This window comes from Colius striatus, chromosome 4 (genome assembly GCF_028858725.1).
Source record: "Colius striatus isolate bColStr4 chromosome 4, bColStr4.1.hap1, whole genome shotgun sequence".
Classification (NCBI taxonomy): Eukaryota; Metazoa; Chordata; class Aves; order Coliiformes; family Coliidae; genus Colius; species Colius striatus.
This window is the reverse complement of record NC_084762.1, coordinates 63,369,695-63,383,662: the sequence shown is the minus strand read 5'-3', so window position 1 is coordinate 63,383,662 and position 13,968 is coordinate 63,369,695. Positions and strand designations below refer to the sequence as shown.

The following is a 13,968-nucleotide window of genomic DNA, read 5'->3' as shown; positions in this document are numbered from 1 at the left end:
TCAGACCATAGTATCCACTTGAAAGAGAACTTCTGTGTTTTTTGCTTTCAGAGGACATAATAATGCTTGTAGTAGGGAGTTGAAATTGCACAAGTATTTCCATTTTAAGAAAAGGCTTTCAGTGGCTTGTCCTTCCTGGTCATTTTACTTTTCTTGCTGGAATTTGGCAGTCCCGTACTAGTTTAGGCAGTTTTTGAACATTTATACCAAACTACTCCAGCTGTTTTTGCAAATGAGGGGCGAAAAATACTTTTCCCATTATTAAAAAAAAAAAAAAAGTAAAACTACATTTTTAAATAGTTCAGTAGTTAGTAGATGTCAGAAGTTGGTCAGAGAGAATGTCCGAGGTTGCAGATGTGTTTCTCAGTAATGCAGTAAGAAAGAGCTATGATTTGTCAATGTTATCAAGAGGTTTTGTTCTGGAGTTTTGTTGGAGGATGTTGGTTTTTATTTTCTTGAAGTACTTGACAGGACTGATCTTGCACGTGCAATGTGAGCTTTAATATAATTTGCTAGGACTCTTGCTCTTCTGCGTGAGCATGTACCTGAAAAAAATATGTGCAGTGTTGCTTCCTTTTGATACATGTGCTGAAAGTAACTAGGGAAGAAAATACAGCTGGTGTGTGTGTTTATATTTATGACAACACGTGTGTGTGTGTGTGTGTGTGTGTGTGTGTGTTGCATTTGAGAAAGGAATCTTTCTAAATATATAATTGCATATTGGAGTGTGCAGATTTCAGAATAGAGGAATGCGATGGAGTCTGCATAATTACTCTGCTTTTCTCTTTGGAAGGGTGTCAGATGTTTGCTTTGTTTTCTTGTGTGTTTGTTTGCTTTTCTTTTAAACTGGGAAGTGGTAAATTCTTACCCCAAAAAACCAAATGTAATGAAGTTCTATCTTTTATCAAGGTAATAAAATTGAATCATCATATCATCCGGGTCTTGATTTTTTTTCAAAATCTTTGTATATTTTTTTAAAGTAGCTGTTGCTTCCTAAAAGAGAGAGGAGAGTATATAGAGAGAGGAGGTATATTTTTCCCAAGCTTGAACTTAGTGCCTTGAAGGCATCAAGTGTCTATCTCACTGTGAGGGTGATGGAGTACTGGCACAGGCTGCCCAGGGAGGTTGTAGAATTTCCTTCTCTGGAGGTTTTCAAGAGCTACCTGGAGACATTCCTGTGTGACCTGATCTAGGTGAACCTACTTTAGCAGAGAAGTTGGACTAGATGATCTCTAAAGGTCCCTTCCAAACCCTGCCATTCTCTGATTCTGTGAAAGACTGTCTTCTTATTTAAATTATTTTTTGTGCTCTATGAGCCTGGGAAGAACTTTTCTGTCTTTTTTTTTTTTTTTTACTTTTCTCCCTGAAATGATTCATACTCTTGTCAAGAAAATTTTATCTAAAAATTTTAAAAAAGTTGTAGGGCTTTCTCATGGGTAGGTCCTGCTCCTCAGTTTATACTTTAATGTACTGAAAGTTATATACCCATAAGTGCTCTACCACTACTTGCTTAAACATAGCCATTCCTTCCTTAGACATGTGCACAACTTCTCTGACATTACTGTGACTGATGCCTCTTTCCCCAAGATACTTATGTTAAGAACTTAATAATTTTGAAACATTTTATTTTAATAGCTTGCAAATAAAAAATCTTAATGTAGCTGTAGGGTTATCTTGGTCTGGGTGCCTCTATCACAGACATGTTTAGGAAAGTACATGTTGTGATCCATTCTCTGTTAACAGGAGCTAATGGAATCATGGAATCATAGAATAGTTTGGAAGGGACCTTTAAAAGTCATCTAATCTGACCAAGCCTTGCAATGAGCTGGGATATTGAATGAGCCTGACCTTGAATGTTGCCAGGGATGGGGCATCTGCTACCTCTCTGGGCAACCTGTTCCAGTGTTTCACCACTCTCATAATAAAAAAGATCCTCCTTATATCTAGCCTGAATCTACCTTCTTTTAGTTTAAAACCATTACTCTTTGTCGTATCACAACAAGCTCTCCTAAAAAGTCTGTTGACATCTTTCTTATAAACCCCTTTTAGGTGTTGAAAGGCTGCAGTAACATCTCCTTGAAGCCTTCTCTTCACCAGGCTAAATAACCACAACTCTCTCAGCCTTTTCTCATAGAAGGGGTGCTCCATCCCTCTGATCACTTTTGTGGCTTCCTCTGGACCTGCTTCAACAGGTCCATGTCTTTCCTCTGCTATGGAACCCAGAGCTGGATGCAGTATTTCAGATGGATCTCATCAGAGTGGAGTTAAGGGGAAGAATCACCTCACTCGATCTTCTGGCCACAGTGCTTTTTTTGATGGAGCTCATGATACTGTTGGCTTTCTGGGCTGGAAGTTCATATTGCTAGTTTGTGTCCAGCCTTTTATCCACCAGTAGCCTCAAGTCCACCACGAGTCTGTTCTCAATCCCTTGAGCCCCTAGCTTGTATTGATACCAATGGTTTTCCTGACTAGGTTCAGGATTTTGCACTTGACCTTGTTGAACCTCATGAGTTTCTTTCTGTTCCTCTTCTTCAATGACCAGAGTAGAATGTATAACGCTAGATCTAGATTGATCTAATTATCTTTACACGCTTCATTTGTCTTTATGTATTTAAGTTAGAATCAAGACCTTTTAGGCTCCTTCTGTATTCAGTGGAATACACCTCTAGAGCAGTATTTAGAATTTGATTTAACTACAATCAATCCAGAGATGCCAAAGAGTCTTTGATGGTATGAGTGCAGTTTAAGGTGATTGACATAGCAGTGTTGGGTTCCTAGGTTAAAATCAGGTGAGAAACTTTTGCTGCCTCAGAAACCTTCAACACTGCTAGAAAGGAGGTAAGGACTAGCCAGTGAATCCAGTCCCATGCTTGCTATTTCCCCTAGTATAATGTAATTTTTTTGCTTACTTGTTTTTCACAGAGCCTGTTATGCACATGCACAGTATGCTTGGGAGATAAAGCAAGGTTGGAGTCAAAGAAAAGGGATCAGCACAGAGGAAGAGAATTCTGGTGAGGGACAAGTGAAAGGGATATTAGAGAGAAGGAAATCGAGGGTTGGATCAAAAACACAGAACAAAGAAGCAAACTAACCAACTTTTAATTACAATTATTCAGAATTCTGTTTATTGTTTTACTCCATCTGTTCAAGTTAGGCTGCTAACTTTCTGACACAATTGGAACACTGCATATGAGGGATGATGGGGAGCAGTGCAGACCTATCATATTAGGCTACTGTACCCCTTTAGTAAGATGAGTTCCAGCTGCTGAACTGCAGCTGTTCTTGCTGGATATTGATATCCCTAGGCATCTTCTATATTAAAAAAACCCATGTAATCTGTGAGGTTCTGAACTGTGCCAGGGTAAGAACAGCATAGGCTTTAGACTTTACAGAGGCACCAGAATAAATTGACAGACATAGGTGCTTCCTATGAATTTGGAGCAGTAAATGAAATGCAAGAGTCTGGTAAGAAAAACATGAAAAGAGAGAAAGTAATTATGTGCTCATGTGGCATTTTTACTAGAATTTTGCAGACTCAGAAAGCTCAGATAATTTCACTTAAAATATGTTTAATTCCCTGTCCAAATATAAAATAATCCTGTTATGATTTCCTACAGTTCCTAGTTAAATATGCAAGTTTTTGCCATGCAATCCAGGACATCTAAGGATTCTTGCAGAAGAATCAGAGAATTTCCATTCTCACTGTTTATTCTTTCTCTTCTCTTTGTGGATGTGAAAACTTTTTCATACCTCAGTCATGACAAAACCTAATGATTGCACAGAAGCTAATAGTCCCTTTCTCCATCAATCAGACATACAAATTCACGTTGTTTTCTGTTGAACAGAAGGCTGTATTTTTGCTAGTGACATAATCAGGAAATTATTAAACAATAACATTTCAAAATTTTAATGTACTCTGCTTCAAATTTAATTGGAAATACTATTTCAGTTCAAAAGTAAGAATTTAAGACTTTTTTTGCACTTGTAGAATTCTAACTTTTGCTAACAGAATAAAATGTTTTTCATCAGAATAACAACAGAACATTGGGTTCCTTCTGGAATGAGCTTTCAATCCAATCATGAGTAGATTATCCTGGGTATGGACAGTGAGTTGCTGATTTTTTGCCTAAGCTGTAGTATGTAAGAGAAGTATTAATAATTAAAGTTATAAAAAAGAATAGAAGTAGACTAGTGAGCAAAAATTCACTCTCTCTTCCCATATTAAAATTCATTGAAGTAGATTCAGAACAAACAAAAGGAAGTATGCCTTTATACTGCATATAGGTAAGCTGTGCAGCTCATTGCTGCCAGATGTTTTAGATGCAAAAAATTTATGCCAGTTTAAGCATTGTGTAGACAAATTCAAAGATTGGACTTGCACAGACACCAACATCATTAAATTCTTGACACAAAATGTCACTGGAAACAGTGGATAAATTGGCACTCTGTGTATGTCTGTATATTTAATGCTCTCTCACCTAGTCACTGCTGTTGGCCAGTGTTGAAATTTATCCTAGATAGAGGGAACTTTGCCCTAATCCATTATGCCTGCCCTTATGTTCTAAAACAATTAGAGGAGCATTCATTACATGTATTTCTGAGAGTTAATGTAGAGAATGACTACTGTTTAATAAGCTTCAGTAATTTTCTGTTCCAATATTTCAACTCCATCATCACAGCTGGTAGCAAAAAAGTTTTGATTCATGCAAATATTTGTTTAGAAATGCAGTTGAACAAACTCAATTTATCCTTCTATTTCAGATGGTGTTGTATTTATAATTCATTAAACAGTGTTCTCACAAGGGAGACTTGGGTTGTTCTTGAGACTTGATCCCTTTCAATTTTCTTGATTTCTGCAATAAGCGTGTTTAAAATATTACTGGAAAAGGTTTGTTTTGTTTTGTTTTGTTTTTCATATTACTCACATACTTCACAATGCAAATTAAAAACCCCACAAGGGCTGTACTAGCCAACAAAAATTGTTCTCAGCTATGGGTCACCATTTTGCTCTTAAAGACTAAACTTCTTGAACACTGTATCACATTTAGTATTGTAAAAGGGAAAGTTGCTTTTACAGTTTCTCGTTATCATATTTCATGACAATAAATTAGAGGCATGAAAATGAAACAGTGCAGGGTCTACATAGGCAACTTTTCATTAATACCCATATGGAAACAAATACTACTGTATTCACAGTATATTACCGGTGTTCAAACATTTGCTCATATTCACAAGCACAAATGAAAAGTAAATCTAGAGTATATCTTTATATGGGAAAGGAATATAATCAAAATTCTGTAAAAACAGACATGAGATTGGATGCAGTAATGATTGGCAAAGTATGGCACTAGCTTTACTTTTCTGGTAATGGTTGTTCTCCTGGTACTATCTTAATAATGTAGAACTTTTAACTCTTTTGCATTGCATTCACAAATATATAACCTGACTCACTGTCCCAAGATATGTTGAGGCTAAGAATCTGATGCATTTTTACATAGATAAGTAGGATGTTCACCATTGATTTTAGTTAAAAGTAACAATAATTTAAAATTCTATGAAACCATAAATGATGATTTGAGATGGATGCCATCTCAAAACACATGAAGGAAAAGATGATTATCAGGGGCAATCAACACGGATTCACCGAGGGGAAATCCTGCTTGAGCAAACTCATAGCCTTCTATGAGAGTGTAGCTGCCTGGCTAGATGAGGAGAGAGCAGTGGATGTCATGTACCTTGACTTCAACAAGGCTTTTGACACTGTCTCCCACAACATCCTCATAGGAAAACTCAGATAGCGTGGCTTGGATGAGTGGACAGTGAAGTGAATCAAGAATTGACTGAATGACAGAGGCCAGAGGGTGGTGATCAATGGAGCCAAATCGAGTTGGAGGCCTGTGGCCAGTGGAGTTCCACAGCGATCATTTTTTTTCTCCAATACTGAAAGTTAGAGAGCAAATTGTGAACTGCTGCAGGGCTTAGTATAGTTGTTATCCTACGTAGTTAATATACACTGTTATATATAATATATACTGTTAATATGATATTTTGTCATTATATGAATATACAATCTTAAATAAAAAAAGTCACACAAGCTTTGAAGTAAATATGTGGGATTTTACCAGTATTTCTAACAGTGTTTTTTAATAGACTATTGAGGGTTTCTGCCAAGTTGCTATATTTGAGATATTATTCTATTTCCTGCAATACTTATTTAGTACTTTTATTTATTTCTTACTCATGTAGTAGCCATATTTTTTACAGAGAAGCCAAAAAAATAAAGGTCCTGAAATAGCTATGTGACTGTGCTGCAATATTCAATCCTGGTTCAGTTTTATGTAAGCAGTAATGGAAAAAGTTTGTATCGTGCTCATGACATTTTGTTTAGCTATTTATGCAAAACTAAGAAAATCATAGCATTAGACTGATGTATTCAAAATACCTGTGTCTTGTGCTTTTATCTTGGTGTAGAGGAGTTGAAATAACATTGGCTTGAGGATTTAAGGTCTTTATTCAAAATTAAATATAAGATTTTACAGGAAACCATTAATCTGGGCACAATCTAAATGTAAAATATTTGTGCATGCCTATTTGCAGAGTCATTTGACTACAGTAGCTATCTTAGATCCATCTCGTCAATGTCATTTACATTGTGACATGAGATATGATTACTTTGATAAGGTGCGTTTACTCTTTTTTGCATATTCTTTCAGTGTGGTAGGGAAAATATCTGATTAAATTTGCAACGCTTCTGGCAACAAGAGCTCTACCCACATGTTTGCTATTTGAATTTACCTGCTGATAGACTTGATTTGGGGATTTGTGAGACAACTAGTTTTTCCCAAAGTTGTTATTTGGATACTATTGCTGCACAGTGCTTTGAAATCAATAGTAAGAAAATGCAGCAGTTACTCAGGGAGGATTTCCATAACAAACAGAAAGGAATTGCTGAATATGGTGTTGAGAATGGTATCTCTGTGTCTGCCTTGTCTGTTCATGAGTAATCAAAGTATTCTTATTTATGAAGTGATAGAAAATTGTCCTGTGTGACAAAACCATAACAGGAAGGTATATGCTTATGATATTTTATGTCAAGTTGCAATAATATGGTGCCTTCAAGCATAGGGGAAAGTGTGCTATAGTATGGTTAATGTATTTTAGGTAAATCAGAATGCAAACATATTTTACTCCTCACAGTTACATGTAGGTTTTTTTGGCTTGTTATCACCATGCACTACTGGGGTGAGTACTGAGGTCAGGAGCAGGGGATACTGGTCACACCTGGAAAAAGAGGTATACATTTGTAGCACCTGTGTTTAAAATGTTTTTCTGACTGACTAGGGAAATCAAGATTGGGCCTGATACACTTGGTGGAGGTTTAGAAGAGAGAATTCTGAGCATGTGAAGTAGAACAAGCCATAACATTTTGTGTCAGACGGCCTAGGGCAGGGTGCAGAGAGCTGCCATAGCAGAGACATCTAAAATTACATGTATCTCTTAATTAATGCAGAAGAATAATTGTTGCTACAGTGTTATTATAATTTTGTGAAGCTTTTGTGAAGCTGTATGCAACATACAGAAATGGCTATAGTGGTCCAGACTGATAGATCAGCAAGTCCAATACTCTATCTGCCACAGTGGCCATCAGCAGACACTCTGGGAACAGTGAGGACAGACTAAGACCTGCCCTTTTCCAGCTTCCAGATATTTTCACCTCAGGGGATTTCCAAAGCTGCTGTGGTTTGTATGTTTAAGGTGTGCCTACATTAGCATTGTAATTTAGAGCAGGAGTCTGTTTCGAAGCAAAGAGCTTTGGCTCAGCAAAGTATTCCTAGAGCACTCAGCTGGAGTCATTCCAGACAAAACTAACCCTGGAAGGCGTCCTCCAGGCCACTACCTAATTCCTCCAGCCCCTGTTGAGGATGCTCATGACACTAAATTAGACTCAACATACACCAAACTTGCCAGAAAGACACAGTGGAAGCCTATTAACCTGCTCTTATCAACTAATATGGAATAATAATAATAATAATAATGATGTGGTTTGTGGGTATATATCTTGACTTCAGGAAGGCTTTTGCTGCCCTGACAGTTAAGTAATTTCATTTAACAATCTTATAAGCAAACGAGGCTAAAACAGTCTAGCAGAAACTACAGCAGAATGATATAAAGCTGTTTAGGAAACTGTGTCCAAAGAGAAGTCAGTGAGAGCTTGCTGTTAAAATAGAAGGGTGGCTACAGCGGCATTCCTCAGTGTCTGTCTTGGGCCCAGCACCAAACCACATTTTCATTAATCATGTAGATGACGGAACAGAATGTGTTTGCCTATTAAATATGTAGATGACACCATGCTGAGAGAGGCTGCAAGTTCTTTGGAGACAGGATGAGAACTCAAAAAATGGAGATGTGATCTGAATAGGAGCAGGTGTGAGGTATACATTTAGGCAGGAATGATGAACTGCACAAATGGGGGATGGGGAATGTTGGCAGCTCCTTCCAGGCTCTACCTTTCCCCACGGACCACTCTCAGTACTCCAGATATTAGTGGCACACCAAGTACCCTCAGCCGCTGTTGTTTTCTTACTCCAGAATTTGTCAGGGCTTGGACTTGTCAAGGCTTAGGGCTCAGCTGGATACTGGATTCTTTAATTGGGTTTCCTTATGAGGGCCTGAGAGCAACCATTGGACAGTGAGCTGGTAACCCAGCCGTGCACACAGAGGCTGCCTTGTTGAGCAGCCTTAATCCAAAGAGTACATGCTATGGTTTCCCTTTACATATGTGGAATAAGTTTCTTGTACACAATGTCATGTTTTCCTCCATTGGTTACTGCCATCTGTCACAGTCTTTGCAACAGACTGGTCTCCTGTGTAGGCTCAGAAGCTCAAGGTATTAACAACGTCGTGTATTCTGTTCATGTGCAATATTCGGACAGATCTTTGAGTTAGATGTTGCTTCCTTCTTGGAACATGAACTAGAGATCCTGAAGCTAATTTGCAGAAAATGTAAATTGTCTCCTGTGGGATATGGGAAATAAATTTTTTCCCAACTTTTAAAGATTAAACTTATACTGCTGTAATGAGCACTGGAGTTGTGTGTTCTGTTTCTAATGACAAGGCTATTAAAGCAGCAGAAGAGGTTTTCTGGAGAGATCAGTAAGAGCAAGATAGACAAATCTCACTTGAGAGTGATGCAGGTACACTAGTGCCAAGAAGGGAAAGCTAAGGTTTGCCAATCTCTTGTTCACAAGGTGAGTTTATGAGTCTTTCTGTCAGGTAAGGGTCTCATCCATCCAGGCAGATGACTTGCATCTGTGAAGTCGAGATGGCAAGGAGCCTTCACCCAGACTTGCAGCCCTGTGTTTGACGTCTTGAATGCTATATACTTAAATTGTTTGCAAATTAGAAAACTGGATGGCTCTTAAAAATGGAATTTCTTCCCTTCCCTCACTATGTTCTGCACTGCATGCTCACTCCTATAGATTTATAGATTATGCTTTTATTAATCATGAAATTTTATTTATACTTGTTCCACACTGTTATCTATTTTATTCAGTAGTATTATTACTACACAAAGTTTAATACTTAGAATCTTTAGATATATCACATGTATGAAAGGAAAATTCTGGAGAAGACTGAGAGGAGATCTTATTAACATTTACAAATATCTAAAGGGTGGGTGTCAGGAGGTTGGGACATCCCTTTTTTCTATAGTAGCTAGTAACAGGACAAGGGGTAATGGGATGAAGCTGGAACACAAAAAGTTCCACTTAAATATAAGAAAAATCTATTTCACTGTGAGGGTGAGGGAGCAGTGGCACAGGCTGCTCAGAGGGGTTGTGGAGTCTCCTTCCTTGGAGGTCTTCAAGATCTGCCTGGACATGTTCCTATGAGACCTGATCTAGGTGAACCTGCTTCTGCAGGGGGGTTGGACTAGATGATCTTTGAAGATCCCTTCCAACCCCTACCATTCTATGATTCTAAGAATTTTTAAAAATAGGATCTAAAGCTGACCTCCTAAAAAATATTGTTAGAGACCAAGAGCAACTCTAATTTAAATTAGGCAATAGAAAAATTTCATTACATCTAAGTTTTAGAGAACATATTTAGAATGTCATTGTCCAATGTACCTGCTGAAGAAGTTCAAATGTATTTATTTTACAAGGTTGTAATTTATCTCAAGGATTCTGTGTGTTATTTTCTAACTTTGCTTGTTCTTTTTTACTAAGAATAAAAATAAAGTATAGCAGATAAACTCATTTAAGTTTAAAAAATTGGGGAAAATTTGTACTAGTTGAGGTTATGATTTCTTATTTATGTTTAAGTACAGTAGGTGAAAGAGCAATCAGCATTCAAAGTTAAAATAGTATAAATAAATATTCTGGAGTTCACATTGTCCTAGAAAAAAATATATATTAATAGAATTTACACGATCTTCGACACTTAAACCTCTGTCTTTAATTATTTAGAGTGATGTGACTGGATGATTTTTGTTGTTTGTCACCTACACAGAATCACTCTTTTTGGTATAGTTCAAGTTTCTTTTGAAGATTTTTGTTTTACCTTGAGTTTCATCTTAACTTGTTATTCTTTGTAAAGTTGTTATGCTTTGTTTAATGTAGCCTGAGATACTTAGGTAAAAGTATAATGTGAAATATATAATATATCCTGATTTCCAGTACGTGTAAATTCAAAGGTTTGATATGAGAATTTCAGGACCTTTCCCTCTTATGCAGTACAGGCAACCATTATTATTTTGAGTAATTGTGAATACGTGGTGTTACACAGATGTCCTGAGTCTCGTCCCTAATCTATCCTTTTACCTGAATAAGATGAATTTTTTTAGAGAAAGGATCATGTGTGTGAAAAATATACCTGTTTGTTCAAACTAGAGTGCTATGGTCTAGGCAGAATAAAAAGAATATTAATATTGTTACAAACATTCACATCTGCTGAACTCTAAAGAGCAGTTAATGTTAACTGAGAGGTGAAATTCGTAAATACATCGTAAGTTGAAAATTCCATCTGCCTTTACAAAAATAGTTTTTAGGGGAAAAAATGATAACTGCTAAAATAAAAATATTTCCTCTGTGAACTGAAGACTGTGAAAGGAAGTCTTGAAAGGAGATCTAAAAATGTATTTTTTGCAATTCTGAGGAATGAGTTAGGAAGGATAAGTTAACCAGAGTGTCTGTTTTGTTAATGTTCAAGCACTTCTCTGTTCCTGAGTTTATGGATATTAAGAATAGCAAAACATCTTCCAATTAGCATGTTTTTAGGAAACTTTTACTGTTTTTACATAAGTAAATCATCATTTTTTACCTCTTCAACAAGTTTAAATATTTTTGTAAATAAATTTTACTGAGGCATAATAAGTAACATATGGTTCTGTTTGTAAAGAGTTGCATCTTATCTTGAAGGTAGTCATTGGAAAAGTTCAATCTTGACTAAGCCTTTTGAAGAAAACTACAAATTAAATCTTCATAGTTGATGAATATTTAAAACTTTTTAATTGAACTTGCTCTGGGAAAATACAGGCTCTATTTTATGCTCCTTTTATAAGGAATATGGTTGAAATGTAACATTCTAAAAGTAAAGCTTCTGCAAGCAAGCAATTTTGAAAATGTATTTATTTATATGGGTTTTTTTTCACACCTGGATGTATTTTTCTTGCCAACCACCAGAGTGATTGTCTTAAAGCATGTTTAAAAACTTAGAATTGAATCAATGTTCTTTAAAAAAGGCTAGTATCTCTTAAAACTGTTCATTTAAAGTTTAAACTTCTCTGTGAAATTATACGAACTTCTCTATGATTTGAAGGAAGAGGTTTTATTACTTCCTCCTTTTTATTTGTTTACTGAAATAATCTCTGTTTTTACATTTAACTTGATTGTATTAATTTGTGTATCAATAGTGGCACTTACCATTGTAGATGTAATTATTTTAGTAAAGTGAATATCCTGCTTTTAGTGTCATATGTGAAAAGCAAGTAAGTGAAACATCTTGAAGTTTAAACTGAAGGGTAAAAATGTCTTTTCTTTACTACAGCAGAATACAGTACAATCCACAGTCCATCAACACCCATTAAAGATTCAGATTCAGATAGACTACGTCGTAGTTCAGATGGGAAATCACGTGGACGTGGCAGAAGAAACAATAATCCTTCACCACCACCTGACTCTGATCTAGAGGTACATTGTATTAGGTGTCTTTGCTCTGTCACAGACTATTTTTATAATTATTTTGCACAGAGATGTATTATTTACACATAAAAAATAAAGTGACATTGGAGCTCCCTTACATTTATTTTCTAGCAACAGTTTTGTGGAAGGTAGAATTTTTCTTCTAAAGAACTTTCTTTGTGAAGAACATCTACTGTCTCTAAAAAATACTGGGGGCTGCTTTTCTTGATTAAAAAAAAAAAAAATAAAGCAAGAACAAGCTCTTCTCAAGTCCAAGAAAGGTCTGTGTTTGGACAGGAGACACTCTAGCACAATAGTTGGCTTTCTTCTCTCACGCTATGCTCACATTCCTCCCAGTGGCCCATGCTTTATGTTGAGAACACATTGCCCATGACACACCACAGCTATGAGTGTCCACACAGCATTATTTTTCCTTTCCAAAAGCTTAGCCCATTCGTCATTATGGGAAACACAGTCTCACCAGGATTTAAACTACTTGTATTTGAACGCTTTATTGTTCATTAAAATATCATTTTGTGTGTGATCAGAGCACGAATTTATAACACATATTTTCCACTGACTGTAAGCAAAAGAATTATTTACTGATGCCATAAATTCTTACACATGCATTATCTAAGTTCATAATCTTAATTTATCAGGTGCTTAAAATCCTATAAAATGAACATAGATTTGGGGGATTTAAGTGATTTGCAGAAATTTGCTTTATTTTGTTTACAAAGGTAATTTTGAAGGGCAATTGTATGAACTCTATTTTGTAAGACTTGCAGAAATACAGAATGCAAACCACAAATATTTGGTTTTCAGAGACTTCTCTTAATTTATTTCAGTTTCTGTCTCACATCTGGCTTTAAAATAATGCATTATACAATCTCATTTTCTGTGTGTATTTGACAATAACTATAATTCTATTCTAATAGAATAATTTGATATAATAGCAATTGTAGTAAAAAGCTGACAGATTGTATTACTCCATTCTGGAAAAAACTTGTTAATTCTGCAGATAATTGGCAAGGAAATTATGATTTTCATATATAACCATTTCAATACCGTTTTCTTATTTGTGCACTTACTGATTCAAATTTTAACTTTCCATTTCAAGTATCAGCTTCACAGAGGAACACATTGATTTGATTCTCTTTTTACAGAGAGTATTCATTTGGGATTTGGATGAGACAATCATCATTTTCCATTCCTTGCTTACAGGGTCCTATGCTAACCGATATGGAAGGGTAAGTGTCAAGAAACTGATGGAAATTTTCAGTAATATTTGCTGATTTATGTTTGATAGTCAAAGATCAGAATGTTCATTGATTTTCTAGAGGCAAACCTATTTCAAGACATAAAAATCAAGGAATAAAGCTATTTCTCATGTCCATTCTTTGCACTTACTCAATTCGTATATTCAGTAAATAATTAAATAGCACTGGGAGTAATACTTTGACCAACTGAGGTTTGGTTTCTAGGTACAGAGTGTCTGAAACCTGTTGATACCATCAAGATTTACCTCCCCTGAGAGACTGAAGAACTTCCAGGAGTGATTGCTAAATACCATTTTAGTTCTGAGTGATCGCTAAATACCATTTTAGTTCTGAGTGATCAACAGTGGACTGTGCTATGTATTGAGAGGGCAAGAGTAAGAATACTTTCATATACTGAAAGAATAGTCTAATTTTTTTTTACCTTATCTCTTTTTAATCTACATATTAACTGATGTTTTTGAAAGTCTACTTAAGAGTCAAATCTTTCTATTGTGCACCATCCATAAATT

General features: G+C 36.0%; 1 protein-coding gene across 6 annotated transcripts in view; it reads left to right on the top strand.

Annotated features, from left to right (window-relative positions):
* Positions 1-13,968, top strand: part of EYA1 (EYA transcriptional coactivator and phosphatase 1) — an 81,161-nt gene that overhangs the window by 25,069 nt on the left and 42,124 nt on the right. For 3 of the 6 annotated variants that reach the window (XM_061994744.1, XM_061994747.1, XM_061994745.1), the window contains 2 exons: positions 12,046-12,188; positions 13,346-13,429. In XM_061994744.1, the coding sequence (XP_061850728.1) occupies positions 12,046-12,188; positions 13,346-13,429 (227 nt within the window). The remainder of the gene's footprint in view (positions 1-12,045; positions 12,189-13,345; positions 13,430-13,968) is intronic. The other 3 variants (XM_061994749.1, XM_061994748.1, XM_061994746.1) reach the window with 1 other exon arrangement.